General features: G+C 36.6%; 1 protein-coding gene across 1 annotated transcript in view; it reads right to left on the bottom strand.

Moving 5' to 3' along the window:
• The window catches only part of LOC142333020 (protein takeout-like), a 73,624-nt gene that overhangs the window by 37,207 nt on the left and 14,827 nt on the right, over positions 1 to 21,590 (bottom strand). Inside the window, exon 2 of the mRNA XM_075379796.1 lies at positions 13,563 to 13,658. Within this exon, the coding sequence (XP_075235911.1) occupies positions 13,563 to 13,658 (96 nt within the window). The remainder of the gene's footprint in view (positions 1 to 13,562; positions 13,659 to 21,590) is intronic.

Genomic DNA, 21,590 nt, shown 5'->3' on the forward strand with positions numbered 1-21,590 from the left:
AATGAAATTAGTAAATCTTTCTTAATATATATTTGTTGAATTTTACGGGGAAATAAATCGCGTAGAGATTATAAGATAATACACGGAAGAATTCAATACTATTTACTAAATAAAGTTAAATAACAGAAAAGAAAATCATCTGTTGAAAAATAATTATTATATATCTGTTGAAAAACTTTAATTAGTAAAGTGAGATCCGTAATCGATGAAACAAGGTCTACTGTGTTACTGTAAAAAATTATTTTAATCCAGAAAGATATTCTAGAAAATAAAATATGTTTACCTATAATCAATTTAAAACAAGAAATAATTTATAAAAAAATTTATTTGGTTGTAAGAACAATACTTAATTTACTTTGTTGCACAACACAATTTGAAATGTAATTTATTACATTTCAAATTTACAATTATAAATCTATTACATTTATATACAAAAATCGGCTGCCTAGTACCTATAAGTTTATATTAACCAATGTAAACTTTTTGCTAAAAGGAATAGTAGTAACTTATTCAATAAAAAATGGTAATATCCGTCTCTATGAAACCAAAGTTTTTCGTGTAAATCAGCAATATAACATCTCGATTCCCCCCCGAGGAGAGAAGATAGCGTGTCCGGTCGCTACACCACCCCCTCCGTTCCTATCCAGTAGTGGCTTTAATGGAGGACATCTTCTCGCCCTCAAACTGATTGCGCACCACGGCTTTCAGTTCAGGCCCCGCAGAGATGCCACCGATGCAGATACCCCGAGGGACATCTGCATCGGTAAAATTCACTCCGATAGTAGATTTTAGGTTTACGCCTTCAGAAAGAAGACAACGGACACCTGCAGCTACCACGTCGCCCTCAGGAACTAAGCTAGAAGCCTAACCGCGGAATGAAGACCCCGCGCCTAGCAGTAACTTTATTGAGCTGATTATCGAATGTCTCAGATCCGAGCAAACTACCGCTATAACAAAACTTTCCCACTAAAGTTTAACACAGCGAAATTTAGACCTTGTTCCCTTAAGAACCCCGCTTATTACTCGAAATGAGTTTCCTAACTGACTCCGCTCCGGTCTGCCCGGGAGAGGAGAATAAACGCCTACTCCCACACAGCTCCATCGCGGAGTCCCGCGTGACATTCACCATCTTTCGTAAACCGCCGTCGAAACGCCGCTGCATACCACCGAAACGGCACCCAGAGACGCCCCGCCGACAGTGTCGTTAGCTCACAAAATGCCCTCGTCGAAGCGCGACCGCAACAAACCCCCCCCCCCCCCCACCACGGGACAAGGATAACCATGCCCGTTGGCAGCGGCCGCAACTCCGCCGACAGCTTTATTCCAACAAAAAACACCAAATAGTTCTAACCGAGGCACGCTGCCTTAAGCGCCTACCTTCGGCCAGTCAACTGCCCAAGCGGTCCCTAGCCACCCAAGTTCCTATCACCTACTAAATTCCTTCGGCAGTCCTGCTCAGGGCGAGGAAGCGAAGGAAGCCAGCAATTATTGTCCGCTCTCTACGAGTCCTCCGGTTGACTCGTAGATCAAAAACAGAGTTTACTCTCTCGAGTTCCCTAGTAACTCTGGTACGCTCAGGTTCGTACCGGGGACATACGTGTAGGACATGGTCCACGGTATCATCGACCCTACAGTCCGGACAGAAGCCGGAATCGACCGACCTAAACCCGGCCAATTAATCCCTAAAGGCACCATGACCGGAGAGGAACTGCGTCGTGTGCCGATTGGGGGATACCCAGTTAACCGCTCGCAACTCTCTAACGTTGGGGAATATACCGTGCGTATAACGAACTGTTGAAGAATCGTTCCACCTATCTTGCCAAGAGTGAAAACCTTGGTCTTCGATCTCACGCATACGCTCTGAAGTAAGAAGGCCTCCCTTCTTTGCAACATACCGCTGGCTACGTTCCGTAGCCGAAATATCCACAGGTTTGATGCCTGCGATCACAGTTACTGCCTCTCGCGAGACAGTTCTGTAACCGCCGACAACCGCTAATAAAAGAAGACGCTGGGCTCTTAATAGAATGTCCCTATAACATTGGAACCGCATACGATGAGCCCAGACGGGCGCAGCGTACAACATAATGGCCTCGCAAAAACCTTTATAAAGAATCCGCACGGTACGGAAATTCAACCCCCAATCGGGATGGACTATTCTACGGACGCCGAAGAAAGCATCAACTGCCTTCTTCGCCACATACTGAAGGTGCTCCTTGAAGAGAAGCCTCTCATCAAGGATAACACCCAGATATTTCTGAAGGGTGACATATCTAATTGAACGACCGTCCATCACAACCCGCGGATGGCGAGCTAGACGACCCTTCAAAAACATCAGAGTGGTTTTCTCCGCACTGAAAACCATGTTATGCTGAAGACTCCACAACCGCAAAACCCTACATGCCTGTGCCGCTCTGAGCTCGATCTCAACACGCGAGCCACCCTCAACCAGCAGCAGTCCATCGTCGGCATAAGCCACAACGCGACAGCCACCGGGCAAACGTAGCCGCATGAGAGAATCAAACTCGATGGTCCAGACGAGTGGACCTGATACACTGCCCTGTGGACATCCTTTTGACAGGGTCTTTCCTAGTTGCGAACTGCCGTCACGAAGGACAACAGTTCTTTCGCTGAAATAACTCGAGAGAGTCCTAATTTCATCCTGCGTGCAACCACGCTTCTGCAATTGAAACAAGGCAGAGGGCCACCACAAGTTATTAAATGCCCCGGATTTGTCCAAGAAGACACAGAGTATATATTTGCACTCGCTGCCTGAAGCCAGATCCAGGACCCTAAGAATCGCGTCCTCCGTACTCTTGCCAGGACTAAAGCCATACTGGTCGTCCATCAGCATGTGATTAGAAGTCAACCTACTATTAATTCGGACGTACAGTACCTTCTCTAAAGCTAAAGCGTCAGAGGACGGTAAGAAGAACTGATGGTGGGGTCCTTGTCGCCACCTTTGAATAACAACTTCAAAATTCCACGCTTCCAGCAAGCCGGGAAATACCCGGCAAATAAACACCTATTGAACACCCTAGTCAACGGGACAAGAATTACAGGCAAGGTGCGAACTAGGAGCTCCACCGTAATACCATCATATCCGGGAGCTTTATTCCTAGCTTGGCTACAGATTATTTGGCGGACTTCCGCCTCAGCAATCTCCAAAGACACAGAGTCTGTAGTGAAATCCACAACCGCCGCTCGAACTCTCCGGTGATACGAGGTCTCACCAACCTCGGTATCATCGGGGAGCAGATCGTCCATCAGAAGAGATAGAACACGATCTTTCTCGACTACAACGCCGTCTTGGGTCGAGAGAGCCGATGTCCTTTTTCCGCTTGTGACCAAGTACACGATAAACAACACCCCCAAGGGTCTTTATTTCCCTGCTGTTGAACAAAAGAGCGCCAGGAATCTCGCTTAGAAGTCCTAATCATATGAAAATACTCGTTCCTTTTCTGACGATACTCCGCAAACAAGGCCTCGCGCCGGTCAAGATCACGCGCACGCTGTGCGGCTCTCCTGAGTCGGCCCACGACCTGCTTTATCACAGTCAAGTCCCGAGACCACCAACCAGCTACTCTCTCTCGACCCGTACTCCGAGGATCAGCAATATAACAGTTCAACTTAACGACAAAGGGCTTTATTACGCTTTAATAAATTACCGTACAATTAAAAAAATCGGTACTTCTGTGTTAACGGAGAGCCACTCGATTTTCGCTATTTTCTGTTGGTATTTTGTATATTTAATGATTGTATTTAGTTTAAATATTACTTTTCTTATTAATAAGTTGTATCTAGTTTCTCTATTTAATGTTAATTAGATGAGATTAGTGAGCGAAACAAGCGTAAGATTACGTTGAAATTGCTACATTTTTTTTTTCATCAGTCATTTGACTGGTTTGATGCAGCTCTCCAAGATTCCCTATCTAGTGCTAGTCGTTTCATTTCAGTATACCCTCTACATCCTACATCCCTAACAATTTGTTTTACATATTCCAAACGTGGCCTGCTTACACAATTTTTCCCTTCTACCTGTCCTTCCAATATTAAAGCAACTATTCCAGGATGCCTTAGTATGTGGCCTATAAGACTGTCTCTTCTTTTAACTATATTTTTTCCAAATGCTTCTTTCTTCATCTACTTGCCGCAACACCTCTTCATTTGTCGCTTTATCCACCTGTCTGATTTTTAACATTCTCCTATAGCACCGCATTTCAAAAGCTTCTAATCTTTTCTTCTCAGATACTCCGATCGTCCAAGTTTCACTTCCATGTAAAGCGACACTCCAAACATACACTTTCAAAAATCTTTTCCTGACATTTAAATTAATTTTTGATGTAAACAAATTATATTTCTTATTGAAGGCTCGTTTAGCTTGTGCTATTCGGCATTTTATATCGCTCCTGCTTCGTCCATCTTTAGTAATTCTACTTCCCAAATAACAAAATTCTTCTACCTCCATAATCTTTTCTCCTCCTATTTTCACATTCAGCGGTCCATCTTTGTTATTTCTACTACATTTCATTACTTTTGTTTTCTTCTTGTTTATTTTCACGCGATAGTTCTTGCGTAGGACTTCATCTATGCCGTTCATTGTTTCTTCTAAATCCTTTTTACTCTCGGCTACAATTACTATATCATCGGCAAATCGTAGCATCTTTATCTTTTCACCTTGTACTGTTACTCCGAATCTAAATTGTTCTTTAACATCATTAACTGCTAGTTCCATGTAAAGATTAAAAAGTAACGGAGATAGGGAACATCCTTGTCGGACTCCCTTTCTTATTATGGCTTCTTTCTTATGTTCTTCAATTGTTACTGTTGCTGTTTGGTTCCTGTACATGTTAGCGATTGTTCTTCTATCTCTGTATTTGAACCCTAATTTTTTTAAAATGCTGAACATTTTATTCCAGTCTACGTTATCGAATGCCTTTTCTAGGTCTATAAACGCCAAGTATGTCGGTTTGTTTTTCTTTAATCTTCCTTCTACTATTAATCTGAGGCCTAATTTCAACATAAAATATCGTAATTAAAGAGTGAAATCAAACCACAAAACCTCAGTACACGGAATTGTTAGTTACATTACCTAACCTAACGATCGCTAATCTCGTATAATTAACATTAAATGTACAAATTATACATAACTTATTAATAAAAAAAAAGTGATATTTAAACTAAATACTATAATTGTGTAACAATAGTTCTTCAGCACAGAACTAATTAATGTTAATAAGATAAATATTAAAAATTAAAAAACACGACTGACAAACATTGCCCTTTAATATAGAATAATTACTAATGTAGGATAATTAAAGAGCATACGGGTGACAATTTTCTATGTAGTATTTGTATATGCTAGTATACTTTTTTTTTTAGATTTATTTAAACATATATATACAAAGCCTACGACACTCCCGATAATTTATTTATGTAATAGATACCAACATTACATAATATCAGCACAGTGATGTAAGGATTCCAACTGGGATTATAATCTAAATCGGTTCAGCAGTTGAACTGCTATGTTGGAACAAACATACACATACTCTAAATACATTATATTTCTTTTTGAGCAATCTTATAAAAAAGTCCATTTCTGAGTAAATCCTTTAATTTCTGTTCTGGTTAAGTTCCATCGTGATTTTGTATTGTATTAGCAAATACTCAATTTGAGTTATGAAAATCGGACGTTGTTTGAAGAGATATAATAAGAACAATCCATCGCACCTCCCAAAACAGCGCTACAGGGGCATCCCGTTTGTTACCAGTGATTGGTGTGACCTCATACGCAATCTCCACTAGAACCTCATTATTATTAAACAGCAATTTTTGTTAAAGAAGATTTTTTTAAAGTTTTTAATATTATTTTATTTTATTTAACGTAAATTTAATTCTATTATTTTTGTAATATTATTCAGTCGATTGATTCGAATCATTCAGTTTACATCCAGGTAACATAAAGACTCACAATTCATAGTTTATTAATTCAATTCATTAAAGTTTGTGCTTCAACCGGCAAATCTCCACTATGAGGTGTGTGAGAAAAGTAATGAGATTGGTAACACTGCGAGCGATCTGGCAACGCTGTGTCTACCGGTCTGTGCTAGACTGGTTTGTTCATCTCTTCCACACGTTCAGTACGAGTATCAACTCCGTTAAGCCAACACATTATTATTAACACCGCCATCAGTGCAGTTGTGTTTTTGTTGTGCGTTACGAAAATGGAGCATCTGAATTTAGAGCGACGTTGTACAATCAAGTTTTGTGTTAAACTTGGGGGATCCGCGAGTGTGACCATTGAAAAGTTGAAAAAGGCCTATGGGAAACAATCTGACGAAAACGTTGAGCGTGTAAGGGTTCATATGAGATCAGACCGTCGTTTAACAATAAGGATGATGAGCGAACGGTTCAATTTAAACGCTTTCACCGTACATCAAATTTTGACAGACGATTTGGTCATGTGAAATCGGTGCCGAAAAACCTCACGACGGAACAGAAGGACAATCGAAGAAACGTGTGCGTTGATCTTCATGAGAGGATCGAAAACGACCAAGAATTCTTCAATCGTGTGATCTCAGCAGGTGATGAATCCTGGATATTTGAGGACGATCCTGAAACAAAGCGGCAAAGCGAAGAGTGGAACACTCCGTCATCGCCTCGACCGAAAAAATGTCGAATGAGCAAATCAAAGATAAAAACCGTGCCGATTTGCTTTTTTGACAGTAAGGGGTATCGTGCACAAAGAATTTGTTCCTCCAGGACAAACTGTCAACCAAGTTTTTTACAAAGGTGTCCTTGAAAGGCTCAGGAAAAAAGTGATTCTCGTGAGACCAGACATTGCAGACAAGCGGATGCTTCATCATGACAATGCCCCGTGTCACACGGCCATTTCCATCAGGGAATTTTTGACCTGAAAATGCATTCTTACGGTTCCTCAACCGCTCTATTCATCTGATTTGAATCCTTGTGACTTTTTCCTTTTCCCGAAATTGAAAAGTGTCTTAAAAGGATGTCATTTTGGAACTCTGGAGAATATTTAAAAGATTGTGACCGACCGATTAAAAGCTCTACTAGTTGAAGCCTTCCAGCGTTGCTACCAGGAGTGGGAAGAACGACTCCGGCGGTGTATAGCTGCCCAAGGGAACTACTTTGAATGGAATAATATTGTTGTTTGAAAAAAATAAAAACTTTGCTAAGTAATAAATCAGTCTCATTACTTTTCTCAAACACCTCGTACATATATACACACCCTAAATACATTATACCCATTTTTGGGTAGTCATGTAAATATACGAAAAATTTAAAAATCGGTTCCCCCGTTAACACAGAAACATCAAAAAAAAACGTTCGATCAATTTATTCAAAGTAATATTTAAAAATTTTCTTTTAGTAAAACAGGCGAAGAATTTTTAAATATACAAATTTAAAAATTAAAAAAAAAACTGTATTTTCTGCATTTAGTTTAAAAATACACGCTTAAATCATTTTCATTAACGCCTTCTGAATTTTAATTTAATCTGTAATTATATTTATTATCCTAATGGAGTATTTATAAATTGAATAATTAATATAGCAATTTTAGCAATTTTAGGCCTCAGATTAATAGTAGAAGGAAGATTAAAGAAAAACAAACCGACATACTTGGCGTTTATAGACCTAGAAAAGGCTTTCGATAACGTAGACTGGAATAAAATGTTCAGCATTTTAAAAAAATTAGGGTTCAAATACAGAGATAGAAGAACAATTGCTAACATGTACAGGAACCAAACAGCAACAATAGCAATTGAAGAACATAAGAAAGAAGCCCTAATAAGAAAGGGAGTCCGACAAGGATGTTCTCTATCTCCGTTACTTTTTAATCTTTACATGGAACTAGCAGTTAATGATGTTAAAGAACAATTTAGATTCGGAGTAACAGTACAAGGTGAAAAGATAAAGATGCTACGATTTGCTGATGATATAGTAATTCTAGCCGAGAGTAAAAAGGATTTAGGAGAAACAATGAACGGCATAGATGAAGTCCTACGCAAGAACTATCGCGTGAAAATAAACAAGAACAAAACAAAAGTAATGAAATGTAGTAGAAATAACAAAGATGGACCGCTGAATGTGAAAATAGGAGGAGAAAAGATTATGGAGGTAGAAGAATTTTGTTATTTGGGAAGTAAAATTACTAAAGATGGACGAAGCAGGAGCGATATAAAATGCCGAATAGCACAAGCTAAACGAGCCTTCAGTAAGAAATATAATTTGTTTACATCAAAAATGAATTTAAATGTCAGGAAAAGATTTTTGAAAGTGTATGTTTGGAGTGTCGCTTTATATGGAAGTGAAACTTGGACGATCGGAGTATCTGCGAAGAAAAGATTAGAAGCTTTTGAAATGGGGTGCTATAGAAGAATATTAAAAATCAGATGGGTGGATAAAGTGACAAATGAAGAGGTATTGCGGCAAATAGATGAAGAAAGAAGCATTTGGAAAAATATAGTTAAAAGAAGAGACAGAGTTATAGGCCACATACTAAAGCATCCTGGAATAGTCGCTTTAATATTGGAAGGACAGGTAGAAGGGAAAAATTGTGTAGGCAGGCCACGTTTGGAGTATGTAAAACAAATTGTTGGGGATGTAGGATGTAGAGTGTATACTGAAATGAAACGACTAGCACTAGATAGGGAATCTTGGAGAGCTGCATCAAACCAGTCAAATGACTGAAGACAAAAAAAAAAAAATAATATAGACATTTATTGCATGCAAATTTAGCTCAAAGAACACAGCGTTTTTTAATATTAAAAATTAATTGTTAACGAAAGGAGTAAACTGATACTGCGCATTATTAAGTGTTTTTAATTATCATTGAAGATTTTGTAAACATCTGCAAACATAAAGCGAAATATTATTTCCATCCTTTATTTATATATAATAGGAGTAAACATTTTTCAAGGACGACTTTACATGACTCCGTTAATTATTTAGCAAATGTATTTTTATTAATAAAGATTAATTATATAATAGATAACATTTTTTGCGATCATAAAAACATTAAAAAAATAATTAATAGTAATTAATTTCAAGGACAATTAAATAAACATTAATTTTTATATTTATAATTAGATTTCATTATACGATAAAATAAAAACCTTTTAATTAATAACGGATAAAATAACAGAACACATTAAGATTACTTTTAATAGGTAAACGCCGGCCGAATGAAAGAGTTTGATTCTCTAATACGTAGATAAAGTAGTAACTCGGGTGGCTATGAACCCGCTTCGGCGTTTACTTTGCCAAGGTAGGCTTTTCCGCATGGATCTCCAGTTAGTTGAGCAATTTATTTTCAGGATAAAAACAGATTGCGTTAGGAACTCTGTGATGAAGCTGCGATATAGGATGGTGAAGGCATCGATTTCGCTCCCGAAAGCGGACCAAATCAGAGAGAGAGTTATTTGTTTCTTGTTAGAACTTTGTAATTGAATTTCTTAATCATCTATGACAGATTAAGAGCTGGATATGAGTATTTTCTGGACAAAAATATCGTTGATGCAATCAAAACTTGTTTAAGAGGTGTGAAAATAGAATTTACAAGTTTCTAGTAGACAGAAAAATAATCCACCGGGTTGGTCTAGTAGTAAACGCGTCTTCCCAAATCAACTGATTTGGAAGTCGAGAGTTTCAATGTTCAAGTCCTAGTAAAGACAGTTACTTTTATACGGATTTGAATACTAGATCGTGGATACCGGTGTTCTTTGGCGGTCGGGTTTCAATTAACTACACATCTAAGGAACGGTCGAACTGAGACTGTACAAGAATACACTTCATTTACACTCATACATATCATCCTCTGAAGTATTATCTGAAAGGTATACTGTTGAAACCAAATTTCACGTCCTTGAAAATCATTCGGTTTCGGTCGCAGAAATTCGTTCGATATGTTTACGTATCGATGAGATGTTACTGTTACTCTGCGATTTACCTCCTCAAAAAAATACGGGCCGATTATGCCGAACTTTGAAACCGCACAACGCACTGTAACATATAGACTGTGAAGTGGTTTTTCAAGAATTTTCCGTGGATTATGCGAAGCCCAATAACGGTAATTTTATTTATTCACAAATCCTGACGGATGGAAAAGCGCCTCGTCGCTTAAAAGAATAACGGTATCCTGGTGGAAATTTTCGAGGATGAGCTCGCAAGCTATTTTGCGAGACGCCCGATCGTTTGCATTAAGTCGCCGCACTAACATCGTCTTATACGGATGGAATCTCAGGTCGGCGTGAACAATTCGTCGTACACTTCGATCCCAAACGGCTAGCGCAGCAGCATGTCTCGTTGCTAAACGTCGTGGAGACCGCGTAACAGATAACCTTACAGCGTTAATGTTTTCAGGCGTTCTCACAGTCCGTTTTCGTCCTTTCGGTTTCATTTTTAAAGCAGACAGTGTTCTTAAAATTCTTCACCCGCAACAATATCGTATTCCTACTAGGAACAGACGCGTGTCGATTTAAATTGAAACGTTTGCGAAATAAACGCTGTGTTACAATAACCGAGTCATTAATTTTAAAATAGGCTTCCATCACAAACGCTCGTTGTTCAGCCGACCACGACATACAGGCTACTGAAATTGCAGGAATAGACCTGTCGATGTACAATACTCCCGCCTTCTCATTGACAGTGGTGCCAACATAACAATTACTACAAAATCGTCAGATTTATATGCCGGACCCTGTACTAGTTTTATTAAAAAAGGAAAAATATGGCATGAAGTGAATGATATGATTATTAACAAAAAAATTGGTCGTGAAATTCAATTTATTTGTTCTAGAAAGGCAATAAATTTTAATAATAAATCCACAAGATAACAATCGGTAATTCATAAAAAAATAAAAGAATAATCTAACAAAACGCAGTGATATCCATAAAAAACTACAATGAAATTGTAAACCGTACAGTGTATCTCGCAGATGTCATTTCTTTCTTACCCAAATAGGGTAGGAATGAGAAGGGTAACCTTGCAGGTGAGAGGAATCTCGGTTGTCCAGAAGAGGATCTCGGGATGCTCTTATGATCCAGGAGAGATCTCGATGGGGACTCCAGAAGAGAATGATGACAGGGTGGGCAGTCTACGCCGCGACACACGGGAACGACTGAGGCAAGGTGGTTACCGGTACCACCTTGTTGTGTTTAAAAAATGTTGGTAAAAAAGAAAAAAGAAAAAAAAGATATTTCTTGCGCTCAAAAAACAAAAATGTCTGGCCAGTTTTCATTTATATGTAATACATATCACATTTACAGAAATAATACAATTATTATGATTATTTGTTGTTTAATAAATGAAATCGGACCGGCAAGAGTTTTGTAACAATTTTTTATTATTTTTGCTTATTATATGGAACGCTTAAAGATTGTTTATTAACTATTATTGTGTATTACATATATTTAAATGTATTTTTTTTAAAGAAAATTCTAAATTAATAACAGATTTTGATAATAGAAATGTAGTGTCTTATCTTTTTTGTTATCAGTATCGTTTTGTTAAAAAACAGTTTTATTTATATTACAGAAATTTTGGTTTTTTGAGTGGAAGAAATGATAACTGCGAGACTCTTACCGTAGGGTTTAAAAATTGTAATTTTTTTGGATTTAGATATATTCTTCAAAAATCTTTCTTTTTACTGTTTTTTTTTTGTTTTTAGTCATTTGACTGGTTTGATGCAGCTCTCCAAGATTCCCTATCTAGTGCTAGTCGTTTCATTTCGGTATACCCCCTACATCCTACATCCCTAACAATTTGTTTTACATATTCCAAACGTGGCCTGCCTACACAATTTTTCCCTTCTATCTGTCCTTCCAATATTAAAGCGACTATTCCAGGATGCCTTAGTATGTGGCCTATAAATCTGTCTCTTCTTTTAACTATATTTTTCCAAATGCTTCTTTCTTCATCTATTTGCCGCAATACCTCTTCATTTGTCACTTTATCCAACCGTCTGATTTTTAACATTCTCCTGTAACACAGCATTTCAAAAGCTTCTAATCTTTTCTTCTCAGATACTCCGATCGTCCAAGTTTCACTTCCATATAAAGCGACGCTCCAAACATTTTTTTTTTTTTTTTTTTTTTGTCTTCAGTCATTTGACTGGTTTGATGCAGCTCTCCAAGATTCCCTATCTAGTGCTAGTCGTTTCATTTCGGTATACCCCTTACATCCTACATCCCTAACAATTTGTTTTACATATTCCAAACGTTGCCTGCCTACACATTTTTTTCCGTCTACCTATCCCTCCAATATTAAAGCGACTATTCCAGGATGTGTTAATATATGGCCTATAAGTCTGTCTCTTCTTTTAACTATATTTTTCCAAATGCTTCTTTCTTCATCTATTTTCCGTAATACCTCTTCATTTGTCACTTTATCCACCCATCTGATTTTTAACATTCTCCTATAGCACCGCATTTCAAAAGCTTCTAATCTTTTCTTCTCAGATACTCCGATCGTCCAAGTTCCACTTCCATATAAAGCGACGCTCCAAACATTTTTTTTTTTTTTTTTTTTTGTCTTCAGTCATTTGACTGGTTTGATGCAGCTCTCCAAGATTCCCTATCTAGTGCTAGTCGTTTCATTTCGGTATACCCCTTACATCCTACATCCCTAACAATTTGTTTTACATATTCCAAACGTTGCCTGCCTACACATTTTTTTCCGTCTACCTATCCCTCCAATATTAAAGCGACTATTCCAGGATGTGTTAATATATGGCCTATAAGTCTGTCTCTTCTTTTAACTATATTTTTCCAAATGCTTCTTTCTTCATCTATTTTCCGTAATACCTCTTCATTTGTCACTTTATCCACCCATATGATTTTTAACATTCTCCTATAGCACCGCATTTCAAAAGCTTCTAATCTTTTCTTCTCAGATACTCCGATCGTCCAAGTTTCACTTCCATATAAAACGACACTCCAAACGTATACTTTCAAAAATCTTTTCCTGACGGTAAAATTAATTTTTGATGTAAAGAAATAATATTTCTGACTGAAGGCTCGTTTCGCCTGTGCCATTCGACATTTTATATCGCTCCTGCTTCGTCCATCTTTAGCAATTCTACTTCCCAAATAACAAAATTCTTCTACCTCCGTAATCTTTTCTCTTCCTATTTTCACACTCAGTGGTCCATCTTCATTATTTCTACTACATTTCATTACTTTCGTAAATAATATGTCATTTACTGTAAATTAAATTAAATTTACTTTCATACTGTAAATACGTCAAATAATTTTCATTAATGCCTTCTGTATTGTAGTTTATTTAATATATTTATTTTATTATTGTTAATGCATTGGTATTTTAAATAATTAGGTATTTGTTTATGCTGCTCTAATCAAGTATTTAATTATAGTTTCCCTTGATTCATCCAGGTTGATTTTTACGTGTAAATCAGTATAATAATGTGCACGAAATAACGGAAAATATAATTAAAATTTATATTTTATGAAGTTTAAGGCGTATAAAAAAAAAGAGAAAATAGAATTAACAAAAATAAATTAATTTTAATTTACCTTACCTCCAGTAATTGTTTTTATCGCTTCTTGTCCTTTTTTTACAACACATTCATTTAAATTAGGATCCTGTGCCTTGCATCCTTTACCGATGTAGTCGGCTAAAAAGCAGAATAAAAAAAAAATTAATATTATATTAAATTAAAATGAAAATGTATATTTTTTATCTATTAATTAAACGAATACATGAGCAAAATATTAAACTTTACGGCTATTTAAATTTTAAAGACCGATCTTTTTAAAGTGTATGTGAAATTAAATAATTTAAAAACAAATTAACCAACTTTATCCATTTAAACTTTAAAAGCTAGAATGAAATATTTATTTTAAAAAGCCTGTAAAAAGTTTATATAACTTTTCCGGGTACGCTTTTATTATTATTAACGCTTAAAAAAGATCAAATTAAAATTATAAAATACAAAATGTCCATTAAACAGGTCTAGCGGTTAACTCGACGTCTCAAATCAGTTATTTAACAGCCGATTAAGTCGAAAGTTCTCAGGTTCCAATCATAATAAAATTAGGTTCCTTTTTTACGGATATGAATACTGAACACTATAATACTAATACTAGATAGCTGTATACTTTGGTGGTTGGGATTCAATTAACCACACATTTCGATCTGTTATACAGCTAGCGCTCGAGCTGCTGATACATACCGCCGTTTGAATCGTGAAAATCGGACGAGCGGTTGTCGAGATATTACGTTGGTACCCCATCGCCAATCGATCCAAATTGGACCGATTACAATACTTTTCTCTCTAGATACAACTCTGTTGTAGCGCTATCTAGACGAGAAAGTAAAAATAATTCTTGTTTCGGTTTAATATAGTACAATATATTTATCATGTTTTGTTTAAATAAATAAAAATCAAATTTCTTAAACTTTTTTTCTTCGTGTTTAGCCGAGTTTAATTATATAAATTCTAGTTAAATCAAATTCTCTACAAATTACGTGAAACCTAAAAAAATAATTGTTAAATAATAATTTTGATGAAAAGCTACATATCATCGCAGAAATAAATGTTTTTAATGAATGTAGGTTTTTTTCTATAAAAATGTGATGATATTCGTAATTTCACGGTTTTTAATTTGAAAATGTGAAATATTTGTTCTTCTAACCGTGATTTTTTTCTCCTAACCCGTTTACAAATCGTGCCGGTAGGTAGCAGTAGTTGATAGTACTAGGTAGCGTACAAAAACTTTCTAATGTATACTTGAAATAATAAAATTTAAAAGAAAATATACTACAACTTGTTTTAATATAAATGCTCTATGTAAATAAAAGTACTGAAGAAGAAACAATTTTTTTAATTCCCATCAGTTTAATAAAGAAAAAAGTAAAAGTATTAGTTTACAAGAGATTATACTAGTTTTATTAAAAAAAGAATAAATAAAACAGAAATAAATTGATAAAACTTTTATTCTACAATTATAACAATTTGGTGGTTGGTCGTGATATTCGAAATATTACGACCAGCTGGGGTCGTGATATTTCGAATAATAGTACAGTGATTTTTTAGTCCCGTTACCCAATTTTAAATGTAATTTAAGAAATGGAAATTTAAGTGGAATAAAAAATGTATATGTTACTTTCAAAAGAGATTTAATAAAAAGCTACTACTTACATAATTGAAAAAACAATATGCTTAAAATGCCCACCCCTTGCGGTTATACACGCACGGACTCTTTTCAGTATATTAGCAGAATCCTTTGTAAGAGTCGCATCGAAAATATTCGCGATTAAATCTGTATAAGTTCATCAATAGCGTGAGGATTGTTTTTGAAGGTTTCGAACTTAATATAGCCCCACAAAAAGTAGTCAGGAGATGCGAGGTCTGAGGACCTCGGAGGCTATAAGCACTTGCATTCGATCATCAAAGAACTCTTGCAGAAAACCCACGGTTTCTTGAGACGTGAGATATGTAGCGCCGTCTTGGTGAACCCAGCAATACCGTTCTTGAGGTTCCAGGAGGGACACAAATTGGCGCACAATATTCCTGTGTACTTCACCGATCTGTTCGAAGAATACGGGTCCGACTATACGATGCCGAGATATCGCACACTACACACCAATTTTTTCAGGATGCAAAGATTTGTCTTGTAAAGCGTTAGGATTTTCAACCGCCAAAATTCGACAGTTTTGACTGTTCCCATAATCGTCGAGATGGATCCGAGCTTCATCGCTAAAGAAGACTGTGTTCAAAAATTCGATTCCGTTATCGTTTACGAGAGACCTAAACCGAAGGCAATATTGCAATCGCTTGTTTAAATCTGGAGGCTGAAGCTCTTGGACTAAACGTACGCGATACGGATACGATTTCAATTTTTTAGCGGCTTTCTGAACACTCGAATATGACAAACGGACTTGCGTGGAAAGTTTTCGTTAACTTTTCCGTGGAGAATCGAGCGATCTTGTTTTCATATTCTCTAAAACGTCATCTGTCAAACGAGTCGGTCGACCGCTACGTTTTCTGTCGCAAACACTAGCTATCTCTCGAAATCGGTTTGCTAGCCTAGAAATTGACATTTTTTCTGGCGGAGGAACACCGACAAATCTAATTTGAAACAATTCTTTTACACTCGCTTACGATTTCGTAGCAAAATATTTTTCAAGAATGAAAACTCGTTGTTCTATGGTAAAAGACATTCTGTTCGTAACACGACCGGAAACGGCACAAAAGTTAACACAGCTCAAGGAGAATCAACTCACACTGCCGTACCGGTTGAAACCAACTTCGTGTCACAAAACAAAATTTCCCTTTCTTAGAAAAAAATTACCAGACATTAACAATTGGGTAACAGGACTAAAAAATCAATCTGTATTTATCGTCCGATTTGGCTGATATTCAGAATGTATATTAGTTGCGTGAAACTAAATATTTTCGCAAAAAATGGACCCGCTACGTGGCGCTGGCGTAGTCATATATATTATTTATTCATGGCTTTATATTTATTTAGAATTAATATTCAACTTTTTTATCGTTTTGAAACCTGTATATTTTGATAATTTTATGTGAACACTGAAATCATATATTTTTTTTTTAATAATGCTGAACCGTTTTCACATAATTATTGCAATTGCTGAAAACAGTGAAAATAAAACCTCAAATCCTAATAGATGACTAATAAATATCGATTAGTAAATATCGATTAATTCCATTTTTACTCCAGCGATCTGGCAACGTTGTGTCTACCGGTCTGTGATAGACCGGTTTGTTCATCCGTTCCACAAGCTCAACTCCGTTCAGCCAATACATTATTTTTGACAGCGCCATTAGTGAAGTTGTGTTGCGAAAATGGAGCATCGGAATTTAGAGCGACGTTGTGCGATCAAGTTTTGGGTTAAACTTGGGGAATCCGCGAGTGTGACCTTTGAAAAGTTGAAACAGGCCTACGGGGAATATTGCTTATCAAGAGCACAAGTTTTTCAGCCGGCACAAATAATTTTTGGAAGGCCGAGAACCCGTTGAAGATCTACCTCGCTCAAGAAGACTTTCGACTTCAAAATCTGACGAAAACGTTGAGCGTGTGAGGGTTCTTGTGAGATCAGACCGTCATTTAACAATAAGGATGATGAGTGAACGGTTAAATTTAAACGCTTTCACGTTACATCAAATTTTGACAGACGATTTGGAAATGATGCGAAAGGTTTGTGTGAAATCGGTGCCGTAAAACCTCACGACGGAACAGAAGGACAATCGAAGAAACGTGTGCGTTGATCTTCTTGAGAGGATTCACAATGACTAAGAATTCTTCAATCGTATGATCACAGGTGATGCATCCTGGATATTTGAGTACGATCCTGAAACAAAGCGGCAAAGCGAAGAGCGGCACACTCCGTCATCTCCTCGACCTAAAAAATGTCGAATGAGCAAATCAATGATCATAACCCTGCCGATTTGCTTTTTTGAGTAGGGGTATCGTGCGTAAAGAATTTGTTCCTCCAGGACAAACTATCGACCAAGTGTTTTACAAAGGTGTCCTTGAAAGGCTCAGGAAAAGAGCGATTCGCGTGAGACCAGATATTGCAGACAAGCGGATGCTTCATTATGACAATGCCCCGTGTCACACGGCCATTTCCATCAGGGAATTTTTTACCTCAAAATGTATTCCTACGGTTCCTCATTCCCCCTATTCATCTGATTTGAGTCCTTGTGACTTTTTCCTTTTCCCGAAATTGAAACGTGTCTTAAATGGACGTCATTTTGGAACTCTGGAGAACATTCAAAAGACCGTGATGGACAAGTTAATAGCCCTACCGGTTGAAGCCTTCCAGCGCTGCTACCAGGAGTTGGAACACCGACTCCGCCGGTGTTTAGCTGCCCAAGAGAACTACTTTGAAGAGAATAATATTGTTGTTTGAAAAAAATAAAATTTTGGTAAGTAAAAAGTCAGTCTCATTACTTTACTCGCACACCTCGTATCCGTAAATTTTCAATTCGTGAATTTTTGTCGATTATCATTAAAAAGTAATAAATAATAAAAACAATTATAAAAATTAGACTGCCAAAAAATAAATAAATAAAGTGAACTAAAAAAAATATAAGAAAACAAGTTATCTAGTGGGTAACGCGTCTTCCCAAATCAGCTGATTTGGAAGTCGAGAGTTACAGCGTTCAAGTCCTAGTAAATCCAGTTATTTTTACATGGATTTGAATACTAGATCGTGGATACCGGTGTTCTTTGGCGGTTGGGTTTCAATTAACCACACATCTCAGGAATGGTCGAACTGAGAATGTACAAGGCTACACTTCATTTACACTCATACATATCATCCTCATTCATCCTCTGAAGAATTATCTAAACGGTAGTTACCGGAGGCTAAACAGGAAAGAAAGAAAGAAAACAAGTTATAAAATTTTTTTTTTTTTTTTTTGTCTTCAGTCATTTGACTGGTTTGATGCAGCTCTCCAAGATTCCCTATCTAGTGCTAGTCGTTTCATTTCAGTATACCCTCTACAACCTACATCCCTAACAATTTGTTTTACATATTCCAAGGATGGCCTGCCTACACAATTTTTCCCTTCTACCTGTCCTTCCAAAATTAAAGCGACTATTCCAGGATGCCTTAGTATGTGGCCTATAAGTCTGTCTCTTCTTTTAACTATATTTTTCCAAATGCTTCTTTCTTCATCTATTTGTCGCAATACCTCCTCATTTGTCACTTTATCCACCCATCTGATTTTTAACATTCTCCTATAGCACCACATTTCAAAAGCTTCTAACCTTTTCTTCTCAGATAATCCGATTGTCCAAGTTTCACTTCCATATAAAGCGACACTCCAAACATACACTTTCAAAAATCTTTTCCTGACGTTTAAATTAATTTTTGATGTAAACAACTTATATTTCTTACTGAAGGCTCGTTTAGCTTGTGCTATTCGGCATTTTATATCGCTCCTGCTTCGTCCATCTTTAGTAATTCTACTTCCCAAATAACAAAATTCTTCTACCTCCATAATCTTTTCTCCTCCTATTTTCACATTCAGTGGTCCATCTTTGTTATTTCTACTACATTTCATTACTTTTGTTTTGTTCTTGTTTATTTTCACGCGATAGTTCTTGCGTAGGACTTCATCTATGCCGTTCATTGTTTCTTCTAAATCCTTTTTATTCTCGGCTAGAATTACTATATCATCAGCAAATCGTAGCGTCTTTATCTTTTCACCTTGTACTGTTACTCCGAATCTAAATTGTTCTTTAACATCATTAACTGCTAGTTCCATGTAAAGATTAAAAAGTAACGGAGATAGGGAACATCCTTGTCGGACTCCCTTTCTTATTTTGGCTTCTTTCTTATGTTCTTCAATTGCTACTGTTGCTGTTTGGTTCCTGTACATGTTAGCAATTGTTCTTCTATCTCTGTACTTGAACCCTAATTTTTTTAAAATGCTGAACATTTTATTCCAGTCTACTTTATCGAATGCCTTTTCTAGGTCTATAAACGCCACGTATGTTGGTTTGTTTTTCTTTAATCTTCCTTCTACTATTAATCTGAGGCCTAAAATTGCTTCCCTTGTCCCTATACTTTTCCTGAAACCAAATCGGTCTTCTCCTAACACTTCCTCCACTCTCCTCTCAATTCTTCTGTATAGAATTCTAGTTAAGATTTTTGATGCGTGACTAGTTAAACTAATTGTTCTGTATTCTTCACATTTATCTGCCCCTGATTTCTTTGGTATCATTACTATAACACTTTTTTTGAAGTCTGACGGAAATTCCCCTTTTTCATAAATATTACACACCAGTTTGTATAATCTATCAATCGCCTCCTCCCCTGCACTGCGCAGTAATTCTACAGGTATTCCGTCTATTCCAGGAGCCTTTCTGCCATTTAAATCTTTTAATGCTCTATTAAATTCAGATCTCAGTATTGTTTCTCCCATTTCATCCTCCTCAACTTCCTCTTCTTCCTCTATAAAACCATTTTCTAATTCATTTCCTCCGTATAACTCTTCAATATATTCCACCCATCTATCGACTTTACCTTTCGTATTATATATAGGTGTACCATCTTTGTTTAACACATTATTAGATTTTAATTTATGTTCCCCAAAATTTTCCTTAACTTTCCTGTATGCTCCGTCTATTTTACCAATGTTCATTTCTCTTTCCACTTCTGAACACTTTTCTTTAATCCACTCTTCTTTCGCCAGTTTGCACTTCCTGTTTATAGCATTTCTTAATTGCCGATAGTTCCTTTTACTTTCTTCATCACTAGCATTCTTATATTTTCTACGTTCATCCATCAGCTGCAATATATCGTCTGAAACCCAAGGTACCTACCAGTTCTCTTTATTCCGCCTAAGTTTGCTTCTGCTGATTTAAGAATTTCCTTTTTAACATTCTCCCATTCTTCTTCTACATTTTCTATCTTATCTTTTTTACTCAGACCTCTTGCGATGTCCTCCTCAAAAATCTTCTTTACCTCCTCTTCCTCAAGCTTCTCTAAATTCCACCGATTCATCTGACACCTTTTCTTCAGGTTTTTAAACCCCAATCTACATTTCATTATCACCAAATTATGGTCGCTATCAATGTCTGCTCCAGGGTAAGTTTTGCAGTCCACGAGTTGATTTCTAAATCTTATAAAAATAAAGGACTAAAATCGTTATGCAGTACTTAATTAAATAAAAAAATAAGTGACCCATCTACTCTCAGACGTTTTATTTTGTTTAAATATATTTTTCATGTTGTAAAAACAGCAGGCATTTAAGATTCTCTAATGATTAGGTTCTCACCAGGTCGTACATCGATGAGAAAATGTTGTCCTTCAATGAAAATATTTAAATCTAGTCAGAAGGGGGCTCTGAATAGTAATTGACATATATTAAAGATCCCTGCTTCAGATTAAAGAGCTATAATAAAAAACCTGTGAGAAATTAATCAGAAAATTTTAAACGCCTGCTATTTATACAATACAAAAACTTTTTTTTTTTTTGTCTTCAGTCATTTGACTGGTTTGATGCAGCTCTCCAAGATTCCCTATCTAGTGCTAGTCGTTTCATTTCAGTATACCCTCTACATCCTACATCCCTAACAATTTGTTTTACATATTCCAAACGTGGCCTGCCTACACAATTTTTCCCTTCTACATGTCCTTCCAAAATTAAAGCGACTATTCCAGGATGCCTTAGTATGTGGCCTATAAGTCTGTCTCTTCTTTTAACTATATTTTTCCAAATGCTTCTTTCTTCATCTATTTGCCGCAATACCTCCTCATTTGTCACTTTATCCACCCATCTGATTTTTAACATTCTCCTATAGCACCACATTTCAAAAGCTTCTAACCTTTTCTTCTCAGATACTCCGATCGTCCAAGTTTCACTTCCATATAAAGCGACACTCCAAACATACACTTTCAAAAATCTTTTCCTGACGTTTAAATTAATTTTTGATGTAAACAACTTATATTTCTTACTGAAGGCTCGTTTAGCTTGTGCTATTCGGCATTTTATATCGCTCCTGCTTCGTCCATCTTTAGTAATTCTACTTCCCAAATAACAAAATTCTTCTACCTCCATAATCTT

The sequence above is a fragment of the Lycorma delicatula genome, chromosome 12 (assembly GCF_047948215.1).
Source record: "Lycorma delicatula isolate Av1 chromosome 12, ASM4794821v1, whole genome shotgun sequence".
Taxonomy (NCBI): Eukaryota; Metazoa; Arthropoda; class Insecta; order Hemiptera; family Fulgoridae; genus Lycorma; species Lycorma delicatula.